The 21,609-nt window shown below is 43.3% G+C and overlaps 1 protein-coding gene across 3 annotated transcripts in view; it reads right to left on the reverse strand.

The window, feature by feature from the left end:
* LOC119170334 (uncharacterized) overlaps positions 1-21,395 on the reverse strand; it is a 55,067-nt gene extending 33,672 nt beyond the window's left edge. Inside the window, exons 1-4 of one of the 3 annotated variants that reach the window (XM_037421476.2) lie at positions 20,905-21,395; positions 14,314-14,575; positions 11,116-11,259; positions 1,218-1,510 (exon numbers count right to left, since the gene is read on the reverse strand). In XM_037421476.2, coding sequence (XP_037277373.2) covers positions 1,218-1,510; positions 11,116-11,259; positions 14,314-14,575; positions 20,905-20,928 — 723 coding nt within the window. In that variant the 5' untranslated portion in view covers positions 20,929-21,395. The remainder of the gene's footprint in view (positions 1-1,217; positions 1,511-11,115; positions 11,260-14,313; positions 14,576-20,904) is intronic. The other 2 variants (XM_075883793.1, XM_075883794.1) reach the window with 2 other exon arrangements.
* Positions 21,396-21,609: the final 214 nt, after the last annotated feature.

The following is a 21,609-nucleotide window of genomic DNA, read 5'->3' on the forward strand; positions in this document are numbered from 1 at the left end:
CGCTACGTTCCCAGCCCATGCCCATTTCTTCTTCTTGATTTCCACTATGATTTCCCTGACCCCGGTTTGTTCCCTGACCCACTCTGCCCTCTTCTTGTCTCTTAAGGTTCTACCTATCTATTTCTTTTTTATCGCTTGCTGCGTTGTCCTCCATTTAAGCTGAACCATCTTGTAAGCGTCCAGATTTATGCTCCGAAGGTAAGTACCAGCAAGATGCAGCTGCTATATACTTTCCCCTTGATGTATGAATGGTAGACTACCATTTATGATTTGAGAATGATTGCTGATTGTGCTCCACCCCATTCTCATTCTTCAAACTTACTTTAATCTCATGGCTCTACTCCATGGTCACTACTTGTCCTTGGTAGACTTACTATTTTAAAGCTTCAAGTACACTGCTAGCTATCTGGAAGCGCTGTTGCCTTCCAAGGTTGCTGTATGTTACTTTCGTTTTCTGCAGACTAATTTTAAGTCAAACGTTTCTGCTCTCCTTGTCTAATTCAGGAATCATGAATTGCTATCCATCCCCTGAGTTACTCAGCAATGCAAGGCCATCGGCGAAGCGCAGGTTACTAAGGTACCGTTCATTACCTTTTATCCCCAATTTTTCCCATTCTAGGCCTCTTAAAACCTCCGGTAAGCTCGTGGTGAATAGCATTGGGGAGAGTGCATCCCCCGCCTTACAACCTTCTTTATTGGTATTCTACAGCTTTCTTATGCTGCACTGTAGTGGCAGTTAATCCTTTAGAGTTTTTCCAGGATGTTTATATATGCTTCTTTGATACCCTGATTCCTCAGTGTCTGCATAACCCCTAATATCTCCACTGAATCAAATGCTTTCTTGTAATCTGTGAAGGCTGTGTATGGTGGTTGGTTGTATTCTGAGCATTTCTCTATCAAATAGTATGGGTGCGGTCGATTGTTGAGTAGCATGATCGAGGTCGTGCTTGTTTTTTTGGTTGATTAATAGGGTATATCTGTGAATTTAAATGTGGCAGCTTAAGTTAGCACCACCTGTAGCCATGGTGGAGAGTGTTGAACAGTGATTTTGCCTGTTTTGGCGTCACGTAGTACGTGGTCGTATCGTGAGGCGACAGCTGACTCTTAATACCTCGCATACCTACTCAGGACAGCAAGCCTGTCAGAATGACACTTTCGTTTTGAAGAAGGGAAAGTGTTTCCAACCAAGAAAACGAGGCCTTCAAATTTACACTTACCTCAGTGTACCCACTTTCTGCTTGAACGACAGCAACTTGAGAAATGCTCTTCTCCCACGGAGGGTTACGCAGCAGTATGCCAAAGACACATATGTTCGCCATGCAGGCACCCAGTATGAGGAACGTGCCGCGCAGTCCGTACTCTCCCAGCAGCCACTCGAGCAGCTTGGGCACCAAGAGGGACGCCATTGGTGTACCGGCCATGTTCAGGCCCAGAGCGATTCCGCGGCGCTTGTCAAAGTAAGCGCTAACGGCCACGATGCAGCAGCTGAAGACCATGCCGTGGCCTGCACCTTCGAACAGAACAAAAAGAAGCACATGAAGAGAGAAAAAGAAGTCATTTGACCAGGGGTAAGCGATGACATCAGCATGTCACAGCAGAGGAAGAACGTTGACATTTCACATGAAGGTTACAAGCCTACTTGCATGAGAAGTGGTCAAGACACCATGTAATACACTTAGAAGTAGTGCATGACAGTTTGAATTACTAGACAACCGGCCCCGCTGGATTCGATTTGCTGGTCGACAGTGATGGAGTACTAAAGACGCTCATAAGCAATGCTGTTGCTAACTTACGAAATATATGGCTTAGTACCTGGCCAACAGACGCCGTGCCGCAGAGCCTTAAGGCGCCACCAGAAAAGGTAATCCGTATGTACGAATTCGTGTGGTCACTAAAGCTGAAATATAACAGCGTTTTCAGAAAGGTGCCTATTTTTTCGCATGTGCAAACGTTAGTGACGTGGAGCTGTATCGACTGCTATACGGTAGAATAGTGGCAACACGCACACACACACAAACACACACACAAACACGAACACACGCACAGGCGAAAGTAAACGAATGGGTGACGTCAGCACAGCTAACATATACATCAGATATATATACAAGAAAAAAAAAACGTTCTTAAAGACACATTATAGCTTCTAGCCGCTTGTACAGAAGCCCGATTCTGTAGCAACTACGCCTGACGTGCATTTTAGTGGTGAAGCACTCTATAGTATAGGTTTGTGCATTGTTAGTTGTTCGGCACTGCGCATGCAAGGTACCCGCTCCGTGCCCACCGTATGTACATCACGGCACAGCTCCACTATGCGCTCACCGTCACTTTGTTCAAGTAGGAAATCTTCAACTACGGCACTATGCCATTTGTCATTGCGCTGCGAGGTACGCGGTAAACATCTGTCAGGCGTTGTTTGCACTTTGCTTGCTTGGTCCTTTTCCAAGAGCACTTTGTGTAGTGGCTGATGACGATGAAGCGCGTTTCATATCAGTAACTACTGCTCTTATTCTCTCTTTAGGAACGTTCTTTCCTCCTTTTCTCGGAATAATTTGTTACTCCAGAGGCCTGAAAGTTCATATAAACAATTCTTCGCCAATCACCCTGGGTGGTTATGAGCCATAGTGGAGGCATCATCATCATCACCATATATTTCTTCCTGCCATAGATAAAAAAGAACGTGAACGTGCTCTCGCCCGAAAAAGTGAACGACGACGCAGAAAATAAGCTACCCCAGCTACCCCCGAAGTGAAAGCTCGGGAAGAGGCAAATAATCACTCCGGGGCTCCCGCTCTGACCATGAGGAGCCTAACACATGGCAACGTGCAGTACGGCATCAAAAGTGGTCAACGTCCCGATAGACGTTCACAAAACCATGCGATGTCTTCGTAGAAAAATACCTGACAAAGCAGCCATTGGTGTGCACACAGTGTGAAAGCCGATAAGAAAGTTTTCGTACAAGTACGGCCTAGTAAAGAAACAAAACATTTGCGCATGGTAGTGCTTAGAAGACTGACCTCTCTAGGAATAACTAAATATAAAGAAAACGTGCACGAACCCCGTATTTCCCATTTTCAGGCTAGATACCATCGAAGAACCATTGACTCTGCGTTCAACAGAAAATGAAGCAGTGATGATGACGGCGAAATGGAATGAAAAAGTCAACACATCTTACGAGTTATGACCAATAGTACAATGTATATACTGTACACACGCGTTGTCACTCCTTCACATGCTGGAGTGGGCGGGTGATTAACTGCCCAATGCTAATGCTTTGCCCACTCCTCATGATTCACTTCGCGTAGATGAGTGCATTCTCCAAGCCGCGAAAAAGAACAAAGATCGCGAACATCCGCGAGCATACAAGCACTCCTTCAACTAAAATTTCTGCGCGCAACGAGCGCGTTCAGACGATTGGCACGCCTTTGTGGAGCGCACAAGGAATGCCGTCGAGGCACCGTTCAGTGCAATGTGGTGAAAGGTAAGTAGACCAAGAATCAGCTTGTCTCTGACAATGCTGTCCTTAATGAACGAAACAAGCATCGATGAACCATTTATGCTCCATTGCTTTTCCTAAACACAATGTATATTGCCAAGTTCATTTCCTCAAGTTTTGTTATCGCCCCGTTGCACTATGTTCAGCGCAAACCACGACTTTGGTGTTAGAGAAGCTTCAAGGCTGTAGTAGACTGTTTTGTTTGATTACGCCCACTTCGTGAACCTTTCAGATTATTGGGGAACTACGTCACCGCTAGCGATAACGCTAGAATGTTCGATGACAAGTGTATAAATGGCGACACGTTTTGCCGCTTGTCAGTTGATCGTCGGCCAAAGCTCTGCCCGCCGCTATCAGAGCCAGTGTCTTGCTGTAATATGACTTTTCTTTTACGTGACCGCAAGTTTGGCCAATAAATAAACACTTTTCATTTGGACAAGTCGTCTCTACCTTAGTCAGTGTCTTGACTCCGTGACAATATCATAATTCTTGTTGTGGAAATCTTCATTATTTTGTTATAGGTGTTTCAGAAACTTATGGTGAGAGCGATAGTCACGCTGTGTGTGCATCCTCTGTTTAGTAAAGGGGTGTTTTTATTCTGATATTACTAAAAATTGCAGTGTTCACAAACAAAAATGACGCCGTCTAGGCTCACAACTGTCCGTGCTTGTGATTCTTGAAATTGTTGCGCAACAGCGTTGATGCGAAAGGGCACGTCATTGTCATAACCCGGTAGCCCTGATGAGTGGCACATGGGCACTCAGTAAAGGCCCAACCACATGCACGCGACTTTCTGCCGTAGAGGCCAATCTGTCGCCATTGATTGTCGCAGCACACGTTTCTGGAAAACTAGAAAACATCACCTATCGCCCGGAATATAGCGTGACTGTTTCCAGCAACATCACTGCAGTCCTGATTCTTGATTCGGCTGAAGTTAGCTCTCGATGTTTCTTATCAGCACGAACTTCAAAGAACGCAAGGTATCGACCAGCTTCTTTACATTCGCATCCTACGCAGAGAGTGAGACAGCGGCCATATTGTGTCGTAAATCTTGTTATTGATAGTTTGTTTCGATTTCGGTAGTAGCTAGCTGCAATATAAAATCGTAAAGCGATGTGCATCATAGCCATCGTAGTGTGCGCTTGGGGGCACCCTGTCACGTTTAAAGCAAAGATAACAAAAAAAGGGGTCGTGAAACGCTTTTGAGGCTGCGTTACGCCACACAAGACATTCATAAATTTTTGATGTTGTCATCGACCTACTTTTAAACTTCTTTTCGCAATTTACGGGCGTGCGTGCACTATAGTTTTCAATCCAGCAACCGTAGACAGTTATAGTTTACCGGGCTTAGCGGGATGGAAGTGCTCATGCGCAGTAATGCAGGTGACCCGCTCCACTCGCCATACGCATGCTATTTTTCAGGTTTATTGATGCCGTGTTAGCGTGATTTAGTAGTGTATACGTAAATAATGGCTGCGGTTTCGGACACCTGCTTCGAAGTGATTGTGGCGTAGTGTTCATACCTAGGTTGAAAGGTTTGCTCACAGCAAACGACTGCTTAAATTGGCTTCGCTTGCCTTAAGTTAGTTTTGATTACCGAGTATTTATTTATTTATTTATTTATACATACTGCTGCCCCCAATTTGGGGCTATGGAAGGAGTGAGCATTTACAATAACAAACAAACAGATCAACAGAGCAATAAAACAAAAGAACACTTAACGCAAATCAGCAAGGGCAAGTAAAAAATTTTCCAGCGGAAGGGAGCGAATATCACCGGACAGTTGATTCCAAATTTCGGCAGTGAAAGGAAAAAAAAAACTAAATTTGAATGTGTTAGTTCGACATTGGTAAGGCATGATATTAAAGTGGTGATTACTTCTAGTTGTGGACAGCGAGGCAAATGAGATGTAGGTATTGTGGGACATGCGATAGACCGAGTTAATAAAACAGTAAAGCAGTTTCATAGAGTCCTTTAGACGGCGCATGCGTAATGTGGTTAGTTCAAGAGAAGACAGGGCAAGGGAAGGTGAAAAGTAGCGATCATAGCGGTTACAAATAAATCTGATAGCTTTTTTTTGAATGGCCTCAATTCTATCGATTTCACCCTGCTTGTGTGGATTCCATACGGGGCATGCGTAGTCAAGTATAGGACGAATCAGTGTTTTATACATTAGTAATTTAGTGCTTTTGGGGGATTGGGACAGTGTTCGTCTTAAATAACCTAACTTTTTTAAAGATTTTGTGCAGATAAAGTTAATATGCTGAGACCAAGATAAATTGCTAGAAAGAACAACACCAAGATATTTGTATTCTGTTACTTTTTTTAAGGTGGATCCGTTAAACGAGTACGTGAAGCAGGAAGGGGACTTACTATTCGTGAAAGACATAAGCACAGATTTGTTAAAATTTATACTCATTTGCCAGGTTGCACAATATTCACAAAATTTAGTAAATCAGTCATTGAGACGATAATGGGCTTCAGGAGAGTTGATGGGTTCATACAAAACACAATCATCCGCGTACAGACGAATTTTACAGGTGACGTTATTAGGCAAATCGTTTATGTACAGTAGAAACAGTAACGGGCCAAGTACAGAACCTTGTGGAACGCCTGAATTAACACTAACAATGTCGGAGTCAGTTGAGTTATAACAAACGTATTGCGAGCGCTCAGAAAGAAAATTAGAAATCCAGGTAACTAATTGCGGGTTGTTTAATATGGCATTTAATTTGCATAGTAATTTAGAGTGAAGTACAGTGTCGAACGCTTTCGAAAAGTCGATGAATGGTGCGTCAACCTGATTACCAATGTCCATATTACTAGAAATGTCGTGCACGAATTCGGTTAGTTGCGTAACAGTACTATAACTTCGTCTGAATCCATGTTGGAAGCTAGACAACAAATTGTTAGATTCGAGAAATGCAATAATATGTTTGTATATAATATGCTCTAATAGCTTGCAGGAATGAGGGGTAAGAGAGATGGGCCTGTAATTGCTGAAAACTTGCTTGTCACCAGATTTATGTAAAGGTACTATTTTGCCCTTTTTCCAAGATCTGGGAACGGTTCCAGATTTTACGGATTTATTAAAAATTATTGTAAGGTATTCAGAGGTCCAAAGGGAGTAGTGAACGAGAAACATGTTGGGGATACCATCGGGTTCATTACACTTTTTAGTGTCCAAATTAAGTACGAGCTTTAATACGCCCTCTTCAGTGATCACTACATCAGTGATTGGAGACGTTGGATTCAAGGTGGAAAAAGAAGGAACAACCAGATTGTCGACTGTAAAGACAGACTGAAAGAACGAGTTAAAATTGTTCGAAATTTCCGCCGGATCATCAATGATTCTATCGTTTATTTTGAAAGAATTACAAGAAGCATCGCGAGGCAGGACCGAGCGCCAGAACTTGCGGGGATTGTCGGATAGTAAACTTTGAAGTTGAACACGAAAAAAGAAATCTTTAGCTATATTTTGCTGCTCTCAAAGTTCCCTCTTGGCCTCAGTAAACCTGATAATGCTTTCTGGATTGCTCGATGATTTGCAGCGCCGAAGTCTTCGGACTTTACGAGATAAGTGCAAAAGATCGCGGGTCATCCAGGGAACATCAGTGTTTTTCTTTTTAGTCTTAGTAGGGATAAACTCTGAAATGCATGATTTTACTAGATTTTCAAAAGTGGTAGTTAGTGTATCAATGTCTCCTGAAGCGCTGAGTAGCACAAAGTCATCGTACGCATCCGCCAAAGCGTCTAAAACAGAAAGGTCTACCGCACGTTCAAAGTCAGGAAACGAAGTGAAAATATATCGCGGTTTATTGATTACGCATGCGAGGGAAACGAGAACAGCCTGATGGTCAGACAGGCCATCAATTATTTCATAGTCAAAGCCTTTATCCGAAAGGTCGGAGCTTAAAAATACGAGATCGAGAACAGCATTCAACCTGGTGGCACCATGAACAATTTGAGTTAAGCCGAAAGATACTGTAAAGTCTATAAGTTCCTTGCAAATATTACTTTCGCGACCATCACACGTAAGGGAAGGCCAGTGGATACCTGGGGCGTTAAAATCACCCATGCAAATGAAGTTCGACGCACTAAAATTGCGCTCGTACATGAAGTTATTAAGAATCTGTAATGTTTCAATACTCGAGGCAGGAGGCCGATAGAAAACGCAAACGACAATTGCACATTTTTCGAGGCAAATCTTGCACCAGACTCGGCGTCGGCTGGGCCTGTAATCACAGCAAATTTTAAGTCCGAACGGATAAGAAGAGCAACACCACCCCCTTTCCCTACGAGTCTATCGGTGCGAACTGCTGTGTACCCTGGGGTAGTGAACTCGGAATCAAGGATACCGTCATGTAGCCACGTTTCAGTAATGCCGATGATGTGAGGCGAATACGCTGAGACAAAGAAGAGAAGGCTAGGCAATTTCTTTATTACACTCCTAGTGTTTGAGTTTACAAGGACGAAATTTTCATTCCTGCCGGGACGACGTCAACCGGAGACAACAGGCGCTGCTGCCGGGGAAGGTTCACCAGGAGAAGATCGTAGTTCCGAACCGGATGCAGCCGGGAAGGGCATCGCATCGGAATTATTTGGAAGACTAGGTGCTTTGACAAGGGAATTCAGTGTTTCATCCCAGTAGTACCGAGTTTGTTTATTAGAATGTAATCAAACCTCAAACTAGTAGAACACCCTATATCACGAAAAGGGGCCGCGGCGTCCCGCATTTTTTTACGCAGAGCGCGAACTCGCGGAGAGAAGTCTTCGTTAATATAAATTTTAGTTCCTTTAAGCTTTGCAACGTTCTTAAATATGGTCATTTTATCCCGTTAATCAAGAAGCTTAAGTATAACAGGACGGGAACGATCTAGTTGCTGTCTACCGAGTCTGTGACAACGTTCAATCTGAGGACATTCAATCTGCAGCTTTTCAGTAAAAAAACGCCTCAATCTTAGTTGCCAAACAACCACCGCCTTCGAAGGCTTCCTCTTCCAGTCCGTAAATTACAATATTGTTGCGCCGTGAACGATTCTCAAGGTCATCAATCTTGGAAGTGTCACGGATAAGTTAGCGTATTTTTTTATACAGCTTCCCAGTTCAAACGTCTCTAGGCCCAACTTGAGTGTCGATGTAAACAAATCAGCAACATAAATATTTTCGCGTTTTGTGTCGTGGTTCATATTCATTCACAATTATTGTTACAAAAAAGCTTGTTGCATGGCTTCACGCGGTGACACAGGCAAATATTCTCCTTTTCATGTCCTTTTCACTGTCTAACATATTCACCCTCCACGAGGTGGTGCCACCCTTTCAGCCAGGGCACGTATACCACGTAAACGCTATCCCGCTGAACTCCAAGGCGCTGTCCGCAACAAACATTTGCGATACAGTAACGCTATTTCTTTAGCTCCTGCTTTCACGCTAACGGTAAACTATACCGGTCTAATGAGAAAATGTTGCCGACTTGTCGCGATAGCGTGACGTAACATGTTTGTCGCCGTCGCTCGAGAATCGCGTGCATGCGCTTGGGCCTTTAAAATTTTGTTTTGCAATGTGCGGCTGATAGAATCAGTGCAGTGGGCTTAGCGATGACAGAGGACATAGGCCGTGCGGCTGAAGATACATGAATAGAGTGTTATCTTTGTGCTGCGCCTGCTTCTGCTCCTCCGTTTTGCGATTTAAACAACAGAACATTCATGACGTTTAGCTGTCACTTGCCAAACGCTTGAATGATTCCACAGCGTCGCGATTCGAAAGGTTGTTTCGAGCTCCTTGTGAGCACAGACGTTGCTCTTTTTCATTACAATGTATGGCAGCGCACACCAGATTATACAAAGAACACACACACAGAGGGACGACACAAGCGACAGTGTCGTCCCTATGTGTGCGTGTTCTTTGTGCAACCCTGCTGTGCGCGGCCATACGGTGCAATGTCTCACCTACATACCCGCCTAATGTTTGAAGCTCTTTGCCACAGTTCACGTCTTATATTGTCTTTCGGTGTATTGAAATCAGCGATTAAGTGCTGGGCGATTTCGACTAACAGTAACAGTGAACGGACTGCGAAGATCGACGTAGTTCAGGTTCGCTCTACTTGTTAGCGTGACCTACTCTAAAATGAGCGCATCGCATGGTGCCAAGCAGCAGTATGTAAGAACAGCATCTTTCTTATTGAGCTAGTCGCCAGTGCATGACCGAAGGACTTAGTTCCTTCACTTCATCTCTGCGATTGCTTTGAATATGTACGCACATGTAGAGAAGCTCATAAATTAAGAATTGGAGCGAAGACAACCACCCATTGGTAGCACGAAGCCACAAGGAAATCCGTACAGATTTTTCAGAAACGAAAGCCTCTTGCAAAAGAATTCTTCCCGGCCCAGTGTTCCAGCTCAGAAATAACGCCTCTCCGGGGTGGTCGCTCTGCGAATTGAGCTAACCATGCAGCTAGCAAATGACAACGCGAGGGCGAATTCATTGACAACTCGACGCACATGGACACAAGTATTGGGAATGAGGTCTGCGGTGAACCCGCAAGGTGGCGAAATAGTTAGGAAAGCTGTACAAAAGCGCTGTATTTTGCTATTTCACATCGTTTCGTGCTGTTTCATGACATTTGCATGATATTGCTGTTTCCCACTTCTAGTGGTATAAAATGCTGTATTTCGCATTTAGGTGGGTGGTTGCCTTCCTTTTTTTAACTCTTCCACCACTTTGAAGGTTTTTCGCAGAACTCATCTGCAGCGCGTAAGTTTGTCATTTGTTTATTCAAAAAAATGGATATTTCAGAAGTGTTTTGGTTCCGGCACGCAATGTGCACTTTTTATTGGCATCAAGCCATCGCTAATACGGTCATATTTCAACGCAACTGGATTAATTTGAACGACCCCTGTAGCATTCTTCGCGCAAAGTGCCGCACATGTGTGAAAAAAATGAACCTTGGGCTTTAAGAAAGATGGGATCGTCATAATGACGTTGTTTGTACGCAATATGAATGGGATTCAAGCCACGTTTCTGATTCTAATACGGGATTCTTGAGCTATGTTCTCGTTGCCAACGAAGACCCAAATGAACGAAATTTGTGGCTTTTGCGCTCCTCCAATGGGAAGTAATTACTTGATTGACATAGTGTACTGAATACTTGTTTACTGTTTTCGTGGTGCTTCAAATGATTGGGCATCAAGTTGGTTCGGGCTTTTTTCCCGTCCCGCAAAATCACAATGAGCCAGCATTTACTGTTCTGCCAATTTTAGCGCATTGCCATATATCGAAAGCTAATTGAAATCACATCACTTTCGTAAGCCAACAAACCCTCTTAAAATCTTTTTCACGTGGGTGCTAAAAAGTGAGACGTTTTAATAAAAAAAAAATGTGCACGTATTTGGTGCGGCAACAAACGGGTGACTTCTGCCGTGGTTCCGGATTGAATGCTGCTTGCCGCCCGCTTGTAGCAGCGAACAATAAGGAACGCGGGGGAAGAGAGCACAAATACGGTTATAGACAGAAGTGAACAGAGAACAGGAGGGTACATGTTCTTCTTGTACGACGTAGTTGCACTAGAAAGACAAGTACGCTTAGCACAAAGCGCTAGATGCTTTAGATACAAAGAGGCTTACCAGCCAGCACTCCAACAGTGAAGACGAGAAAAAGCGTGGAAGTCGCGAAGAGTGACACACCGAATCCGATTGCCATCATAGCTCCGCTTAAGATGAGTGTTGTGCGGACTCCAAAGCTTCCGATGAGAGCACCCGCAACGAGGCCTGACGAGAGAGAGTTACAATAAAAAGTTGAAAGGCCGACCCAAAACTTGCACGTTCTAACAATTTTGTTAGTTAGCATTGGTGAAGTGTCCAAATGGACACCAACACACAATGAGATGAAGATAATACTAAGACAACAGATATATACGAACGAAAACTTTAAGGACTAATGTGTCTCTAACTGGCCACACCGTAAACCCCAACGGCTGCCTTCGCGATTTGTCAGCGCATTGTTTTGATCAATTCTGAGTTTGAAAGTGCACAGAGAAAACGCGAGGTGAACGAAGCGTGGACAAGACACTCTGTTGCGTGACTTTTGTTTGTATTGAAGGAACTATTATGGGAAGATAGAAAAAAAGCTACTGAGCACATAATGATAAAGTATTACTCAAAAACTGCACTGCCATTAATTTCACGCAACAAAGTATTACTGGAATCAAGAATGAAAATTAAGAAAAACATTATTTCGACTCGTATGCATCTCAGAAGATGCAGTGGTGTCCTGTTTGGAACGTCGATGTATTTACTTCTGTAAGGGCTGGAGTGGGGTAATGTACGAAATTTCGGCAGATCTTACTCATTGCGGGATTCGGTTTCATGCGAATCAGTCGGCAAGCAAAAGCCTGTGCCACATGTCTTTTTTTTTTGCTTTGGGTTCAAGATTACAATGTAATGGCAAGGCCGCTACATGAAAAACAGTAGCGATCATGGTATACGTCAGTAGTACGTCTACAGAACAATAGTTAGTAATTAGCACATGGAGTTTTATTATGTTCAAGAGTAGCTAAAATGACTGAAAGGCAACATATTATTGAAATTGAAGTTTGCGGAAGAAGCATGATCTGTACACATCTTAGACATCACGAAATCATAACAGCAGATTTGCCACTGCCTTTGAAGCAAAAGTGTACAATCATTTCGTGTTGGTAGCTTTAGCGTAGGGGTATGAAACTTGGAAGGTAACATAAAAAAATCGATGACAAGCTCTGACGACTACCCTCGCGTAACAGAACAAAAATGTTTTGTATTCAATAGACGTAACATTCGCAGGTATCTGCACAACAGCATAGCTAAGAACAAACACAGCGGTGCCGATGTTCGGGAGGTCAGGAGGCAGTAAAACTGAGCCTAAGTGAACCATGTAATGCGTGCGACAGGGAACCAATGGTAATTTAGAGCAACGGCTTTGATTTCAAGGGTTGATGAGCACCGCCGCGAATGGCGGTGGGTTAGGGGGCTAATGAAATAAGGAGTTTGTTGAAAAGAAAGCACAAATAGATAAATGAAGACAATAGGACTTCGAGATTATATGAAGAGATTTTCCTTCTGCTCTAGGAATAATATAGATTCATGTTATTAGGCTCAGATTGCCAGAGATGTGCCGTGCCGTCATCAAGAGCCACCTTTTTTCTTCTCGTTGGTTGTAAGTGAAAAATTGTCATCTTTGCGTGACCAAAAATCAAGAAATATGCAGATAAAATGAAAAATTATGGGTCTGATTGGGTATCGAACCCAGGTCGTTTGCGTGGAAACTGGGAGTACTACCACAAAACCACGCCCTTTTTTGTTACTTTGGGTGAAACTTCACACATGGGATGACGAGGTAAATATATTACACTACACAAAAACATTACAAAACAATTGATACAACTGTCTAACACTGCTAAAACACATGAGGCCTATACCTTTGAGATGTTTTACAGAGAACGCTCAAAATAGAATTTTCGTTAGACCCTCATTGGATCAGGCACTTAGCAGCAAATAATGATATCGTATCAGCGTAGCATATCAACGTTTCTCGAGGTAGTAAGAACAAATGAATGTGTTCCTTTATGGTTAGAAAGCACAAGCCCCGACTACTCTAAAATAATTTTAAGGAGTGATGTGCTTTAGCACAGAGCCACGTCTCTGCTTGTGAATACAGTGAAAATAACTTCTTCTGCTTGGAAGTGGAGCGAAATCAACTTGTATTTTTTAGAAGCACACGCATTCTGGATATACGCTTCAAAATACAACATAAAATTTTGCTGCAATAATGCATGGTACAAGCGTGCATTGTCATCGGGCGTCAGATTATGGGATCATCATAATGTTTTTATATTTTAGAGCCAGTCACTCGTTAAAAAAAACGCACACGGTACTATTCTTTTATGACCACGTAGTGTGTGCGTAGCAAGTTCGAAAAAAAAAATTCAACTACTAAGTGTTTGAAGTACGCACTAGGAACAGAATATGCTACAACCAGCCTCTTTCGGAAGAAAGACTCCTGCGCTGCCGACAGGACTTTATGTCGCAGAAGAAGGCTGTGAAGGCACTCATGCGCTTCCTGCGTTCAACCGGCCTGTCCAAACGACTGTGATCGGAACTCTCTGAATGTGTGCGCATGTGTTTTTTTTCTAATTTATTTTATATCGCTCTATAGCTATCCTCTTACCGACCCTTTTTCCCACCCCCGTACAGGGTAGCAAACCAGTCCGTCTAGGTTAACCTCCCTGTCTCTTCCTTTTAATTATTTCTCTCTCTCTCTCTCTCTCTCTCTTGCTATCACGTTCAACTCTCAAAGGCGAAGGTTAAGGGTCCCCCAATTACGATCGAGACCGTAACAAATTACCCTCAGCCGCATTCACAAGGACACTGACTGACATTAGTTCAGCCCAGCCGATGTTACTCACACTTGGTCTCACGGAAATAGCAGTCGGCTGGGTCCGCTCATACTGATTCTCCAGAAAGAAACAAAGACGTATCTACCTGTCGTGCAGCCTCTGAGAAACTCGGGCTTACATTCAAATTGAATGCATTTATTACATTAGTATATTTGTATAGCGCTAACACCTAGCTTTGTTTGGTGGCGAATGCACTCCAGCATTGCTCATGGTGCCGAAATGTAGCTGTCTGAGACTTTGCAACGCCGCAATGGCTCCGACACTAAGAAACGGTGCGCGCGTTGAAAACTGGATAGCGGTATATGAACACATCAAAAGGTTCAACACAAGTGTATTGATAATGCCGTAAGAAGTGTCAGAAGGCACTTCAGAAAGACACTGATGATATTACCAGCCATATTGTAGAATCCTCCGTACAAAGAAATGGGAACGGATGCATCGCCTCGGGTAGCGTCGAAGGTGTCCATCACGGAGTTGAAGAACAATCCGGGGCAACGGTAAAAAAAGGCTGCTATAAAGTTAATCACAAAGCACGTGATTGCAATAACCCAGCTCAGTCTTCCATCAGGTCCCGATACTGACGTGTCGTTCAGCACATGGTCGCCTTTTTGGCACCCTCCCATGCCGTTGGCCTTCCTGGCATAGCTATTTCCCTGTGGATGTTCCACATTTAAATGTCAAAAAAACGGATGCAATGTGAAATGGCGATAATAATAGACGGATGCACACAAAAAAGGCAAGACACTTAGGTCAATCTCCATACCCACAATTTCGATAAATTAGTAACACTGTCACAAACTATTTCGCGTAAGCGAGAGGCCGGAAAAAAATACTACTCTGCCAGAACGAATGCGATTTTTTTAATCATCTGCCTGGGAGTAATATAAATTGAGGCAGTGTTATCAATCTGTCAGACTTGTCGGCATACAGACAGACAGATTGAAGTGACATTTTGCCTTTTCAAAGTCAATCCATTCGTACAAGTTAGACGGTTTAATGAGGGATATATACAAGCTAGCAATCAGACTCTCCAACACCACTAGCAACGACGCTTTACTGCAGGTAACTCTACATAGTACACCGTGTGAGCTAATTGAGGCATGGTGCATCGCGCTGCACGAACGCCATTCACAATTTAAACGTACAGGCAAATAATGGTTCGCTAGGTGCCGGGTATTACACCCGTGTTGCCAACAAATTTTGGCAAAATACCTTTACGCCAAGCTCAAAATTACCCTACTTTACCCCACACAACTTTTTTATTACCCTGCGTTTCACCATACACCTGAATGTAGCACTGTACAACAATGACAGATTACTGCTGATTTATACTCTATTGCGTACATACGTATAAGAATGCTGGAATGTGACGACGTCAGTGGTTAGAAATAATTTAGAAGGGCAGTAAAAAAGCATGAAAGACTAAAGATAGGAGAAAAAAACGTTCTGGTATTTGTATGGGAAGAGCGTTGATTCCAAGTTGAAAAAGGAAGATGAGAGACTAATCAGCAAGTATACAGCTGGCAGTGTAAGCAACGTTGCAACAAGGGGAGTCAAGCTGGATAAAAAAGAGGGCGAGAAAACATCAATGAGAAAAAATCCTACGAACTTATAAGGTCTGACTTACTTTACCTTTTGCCGGAAGCAATCGAAATAAGATCCTTCTAGTTAGGGTCTTTGAAGGAGTGTAAAGCTCAGATATGTCGTGAGTATCTTTTAAATGTTTGGTGATAAACGATGAGCACAATGCTCAACTTACCCCACTACACCGCCACACTGCCCTACGCTGGTCGGAATATTCCGAAAATACTCTACAAGTACGGTAATTAACTTATGGTTAGGTTACCCTCTATCACACCCAACACAGCGTCAAACTAGGTATGCCAAGACACATCACTTGCGTGACAACGGTCCATTCTATACCCAACAACATGCCTCCCACATGCATTAGAAAGGACGAGAGAGCAGAGCACGCGATACACAAACGAAATTTGGTAACAGCAGGCATGGACACTGTACTCGTGGATGCAGCTAGATACAGACACAAGCGTCCCTACACCGCCATGGCGATGACCTAATAGGAAAGCTGTTTGAAGAGCGCTATCATGGGTATGCCTCACGTTGAAACCGCTGAGAGAATAGCTATAGCATTAGCCATAGCAGAAACACAAACGCACGTATTATTCGCACAGACAGTGATACGAAACTTCGCAAACGGTAGAATCTTCCCAAAGAGAATATCCATGCTGAAACCTGGTATCTATCTATCTATCTATCTATCTATCTATCTATCTATCTATCTATCTATCTATCTATCTATCTATCTATCTATCTATCTATCTATCTATCTATCTATCTATCTATCTATCTATCTATCTATCTATCTATCTATCTATCTATCTATCTATCTATCTATCTATCTATCTATCTATCTATCTATCTATCTATCTATCTATCTATCTATCTATCTATCTATCTAGCGACATGAATAATGTCACGATCCTGCCACGTACGTCATCAAACACTTTCCGCCAGACAGTGGCACATACCCGTGGGAGGGTAAGTGCCAAGGGTATGCGGACACTTGTGGCACAGGTGAGTGACAGTTTATACTGAAACATTAACAGTGACTACAGTCTTCGGTAACTTTAACGCGTGAGCATTAAGAAAAAGCTGTCACCGGCGGCATTGACCCAACGAGCAAAAATAAAAAAGTATCAGGGTCCCAGCAGGAATCGAACCCCAGTGTTCTGCATGACAACCAGGTATTCTACCACAGAACCACGCCAGATCTAGCAACTGCTTTTCAATTAGACGTAATGATCCTAGCCCTATGTAACAGCCGTCTCGTAAGGCTGGGATAAACAGTAGTTAAGTGCTATGCACTTAAGGTGATTGACACTATATATCAACTAAAAGACGGCGCGAACAAACACTGGTAATTTTATTTCGAGAGCGTTGAGAAAAATCAAGCATTTGCATGAAGTGCGTGACGGCGAGTGAGCGAACCTATATGTTCTAAGGTCCATAATGTTTGCGTCGAAGTTGCTCACCATTATAAACGGACAGATGGACGACCGGGCGTGCGGATAGATGCCTCGAGGGACAGGTGGATGTATGCATGGATACACGGACGGTAGGGCGCCCTCACACACAAACAGACCGACACAAGAATGGATGGATGAATCGATGGATGGACAGACGCACGTACGGATGGTCATATTTGTGGATGAACAAAGAAAAGAAAGGTGCAAGGAATCATGTATTGTGCTGTCGTATAGTTGAATATTGTACACATATAGTCGGTTATTTAATCATATGTCCTCGTTTTCAGTTTTGCGTGTGTTCACTTTCAGTTTGGGAGTGGGGGCGTGATGGTCGCCAACTGTGTCGGGCATAAAGTGCTCAACCCTAAAAGCTGGCATCGGCAGCGTTGACGAAACGAACGCATAAATTCAATATGATCATTTAAGTAAAAATCTAACCCCCCCCCCTCTTTCTGCGGGAGAGTGAAGTATTCTACCACAGAGCCACGCCAGGTATCGAACCTGGTCTGGAAGTACATCGTAATATTTATAAAACGTCAATTGTCATTGCACTGCCAGCTATTTAACCTTATAAAAGTACGTGTGTTCTCCTATATGATACAGCCGACACATCTGGTCAACAAGAATCGTAGTGAAGCAGCATTCATTGAAGCTCTTTTATCTAGCACTGTTTAAGACTGCCAGCCTCGCTGGTACAAGCGCTACATATAAGCTTACCGCAGCTGGTTTTGTTATACCCATATTACTGTTGGCATCGTTACGCAACAATAGACGTGCGTTTATTTTCCTCATTTCGTAATGTGTCCTTCGAGCAAAAATTACAACACAGTCATATTACAACACAGCCATAGATCTCACCTACCCTGGCAGTCAACACTGCCAATGTAGGTGAGATCTGCCAAATTTTCTTTCACCCTAATTCCTAGAAAGTCAGAATTATAAGGGAGGCAGTTGTGTGAAGGGCGTCATCGCAATATCGTCATTTTTGTTTTCGAAAACTGTAAAGCGTATGATCTGTTTGCATATAATATTATCCAAGGCTTTACGTCCCAAAATATTCATATGCTTATGAAAGACGCCATAGTGAAGGGCCCTGGAAATTTCGGCCATCTGGTGTTCATGAAAGTGCTCTGGAATGCAAGGGTCGAATGGGGTGAAACTTTGCCTAGTTCTTCTTTCTATATGTCAAGTGGTTGCAGCTGAATCTAAATGCATAGCTAACCAACGAAAGAGACGCCTCTAACGGGGAAACCTTGGCACGTCTGTGAATGGAGCTTTGCGAGACATAGTGATTGCTGCTCCACTGGCACTCTCCTTAACGACCACGTGTCCAGCCCTAATTCCCAGCATACGAGTGCGCCTTGCTCATACGACACGGTTGTCTGCTTCAAAGGCACTTTAGTATCCCTACGCTGTCGTTCAACAATGTCATTAACTGCTAATATTTCCTGCATGCAGATCATTGCTTTCGCTTGTGCAGCATTCTTTGTGTTTGAATGTGGAGTTCTAGACTTGCGGCGCGCCTGTTCGGCTTTTAGCCTCTACAAAACATGATCAATTTAGTTGTTTGGCAGCGAGACAATGAAGGCATCTGCGAGGGAAACTCGACTGGTTTCAGCTAGCCTTAGATCTTGTCCCTCATTTGAGTAGGTGATTCTGCGTGTCAGGGTCCCCTAAAACAAAGAATGTGCCATGCACTGTATTTTTACCCGGTGCTGAAAGGCATTGAGCATCACTATTTTTCGTTATGTGTAGGCTCGAATGCGACGCCCTCTTTGTTAGATGTTCGTATTGTTTGTTCACGGCCTGCATTCGCATCATGGAATGTTGCTAAGAATCTAGCCAAGACCTATTTTTGTGTCAGTGTCCTTCAAAGAAACTCTAGCACGCGTGTATTTATTATAAGAAAGTTAAATGTAATATCTCTGATTACGAAAAAATAAGTGAACAAAGATCGATAGTAAACTGCAAGCCCAGTGACGCCGGTAGAATTCCGCAAATAACACTTTCGTTGACATGAAATTCTTGTTAGTGACGAAATATTATTCTTAGCTTGTTAATCTGACGCAACTCCTAGGATTTGTCATGCGCAGAGAGTGTGCGTTGTAAGCTTTGATCCTAGCATTATCTCGTATTTGTTGCTACCAAGTGTTTTAAGTCGTCTGCTGAGGAGCGCTGATAGCTACCCGCGCTGCGAAAACATATATAACTGCAGAAGGAGGGGGAATGAAGTGATCAATTGATTTATTTCACTGCGCCTTTTGAAAGAAAAAAAAGAAACCTTATGAAATCGTATGAAGATTGTGGCGATTGAAGGTCTGCAATCTCCATAAAGCAGGTAAGCGCGTCGACAGCGTGACTGGCGTAAGTTTTGGAAAATGACGCAATTTGCCGAGACCCAGCTGTCATGTATAACGTCTGTGAATACGTTCGAGAAAAATGAAAGCGCGAGAGTGGCATTGTTGAAGCTGCATCTTTTCAGTCGAGACGAAAGTTGGTGCAGAACTTCGTCCTCTCCTGTATCTTCGTTTCATCGCCATTCCAGACCTTTCGAACGAGGCGTCGTGTCGGACGAGAAGCCTTCAGCACAGGAAGTGCATCGTTACCTGCGATCTGAAAAACTCGTTTCACGTGAACACTTCGCTTGAAAAATTGTAAATGAAACGAATTCTCGATTCGAAGACAAGAAACTTTTGAGATGCTTGGTTTGGCATATTCAATGAAGCCATGACGCTCAAAACACTGGGACCAAGGAACAGGATTCTCCAACTTTGTCAAAAATAAGATGTAGCAGGACAAATTTGTTAAAGTGATTCATGACCCTTTCGAAAGCTAGCTGGGAGAACACAGAGCGTGAAACTAGGAAGTTCCGCATCTGGAACTCATATGTGGGGTGTCCCACATAACTTGAGCCAAGAATTTCAAAATGAAAGACACTTAAATAGCGAATTGAACCAAACGCGTACTACTCGCACTAGCCTGTAGGTACTCGGGCTAGTTTTTATTTCTCCCCATACTAACTAATTAATATTTTTAAAACCTATTTTCAATTTATAGGCTGGAAACCAAAAATATGAACACTGAGATGTAGAGCACTTTCAGAAACTACCGACAAAATTGTTTCCTTTAGAATACGTGTAGCGCTGTTATTTTTTCCGTGTTGTAAAGAATGTCTATAGCAGCACTATAGCAGTGCGCTCGCGGTCTATGACAGGGTTTTTTTTTCGCGTTTCGTGGGCTTTCTTTACAATGATCTTGGAGGCAACGCATTGCCTCCAAGGTCGAAGTAATTGGAAGCTTAACGAACTGACTCCGGTATCGCCCCACGATTGACTGAACGTTGGTGTCACTCGATGGCACCATCGGGAGACGTCACGTGGCAATTTGTGACGTCAAGAATATGGCTTGTTGTGACGCCATAATGTGATGATAATATTTTGCGCCACTTGTGTAGACGCCACCGTTGGTCAATTGTCGCGGCTGATGAGGGGTCCAACGCCTTTGCATTAATAAATGCGTTCCCATTGTATTGAACTCTAGTATAGGTGGTCGAAATTTCCGGAGCCCTCCACTACGGCGTCTCTCATAATCATATAGTGGTTTTGGGACGTTAAACCCCAAATATCAATCAACTCTAGTATAATCAAGATCATCCTATGAAGAGCTTTTTCTGACGACGTTCATTTATAATTATTTTATGTTAGCGTAGCTTACGCTATGCCTGTAAATTTCGCAAAGTTGTCGCCTCAAATACCTGTTTCAAACGTCTATGTTGATTTCATCTTCAGCTGAAGTTTTCTTCTTGTAGCACATTTTGTTCTTAGACAAAAATTGGGTGGTGTATGAATTTTGGTTTGCAAGCGTTATATATTCGTCATGTTACTTCGCAGCAAGGCTAATTCTAATCGTCGAACGAGCTCCGCTCGAGCACTTACCTCACAGCTGCCTCTGGTGCTCATGGCTCCGCCGTGCGTCAAGGTATCCCAGCTTTTGAAAACGAAGGTTCGTACATCTCTCTCGCTCACGAAGCGCTTCGCAGCTTTCTCCTGCACGTGTACTCAACCAGTTATAGCCACCTTTTCTTGTCAAATTAGCGCGCTACGTCGATAGAAGTTGTATCCACAATACGATGACGTCTTTGATTACGCGTACCGATGTGGTCTCGGAGAGGCATATATGTTACTCTAAGGCACGCGGGAATGTTGAGTGACTTGTGACAAGACGGCTAACGATGGGTGTCGAAATATAACATTAGTATTTTTATACTAGCCATAACCACTGTTAAATTTGCACGCACACAAGGCTAAACACATAACTAATCCGCTATTTCAGTGTATAATTATCTGAGTGCCTAACACGTACTTGTTTTTTAAAAGTTTCTTCATGTCTTAACATACATGACTGTTGCGGTGCAGGAGACTAAGAACGAGGTTATGAATCACCTGACTAGGGCTGCAGCACGACACTGTACGTTCGTCACACTACAGAACTGCAGTGAAAAAGAAAAGTGCAAGAGTACAATGAACGTATATCTTAGCATTCCTCGAGGGGGTCGGTGAGTGCTGAGTAAGCTGCGTTGCAGAATGGCGAAAAAAAATTCTTCAACGCATGTGCAGTACCAGAAGGGATCGGAGAATTGA

The sequence above is a fragment of the Rhipicephalus microplus genome, unplaced genomic scaffold (genome assembly GCF_043290135.1).
Source record: "Rhipicephalus microplus isolate Deutch F79 unplaced genomic scaffold, USDA_Rmic scaffold_21, whole genome shotgun sequence".
NCBI classification, from domain to species: Eukaryota; Metazoa; Arthropoda; class Arachnida; order Ixodida; family Ixodidae; genus Rhipicephalus; species Rhipicephalus microplus.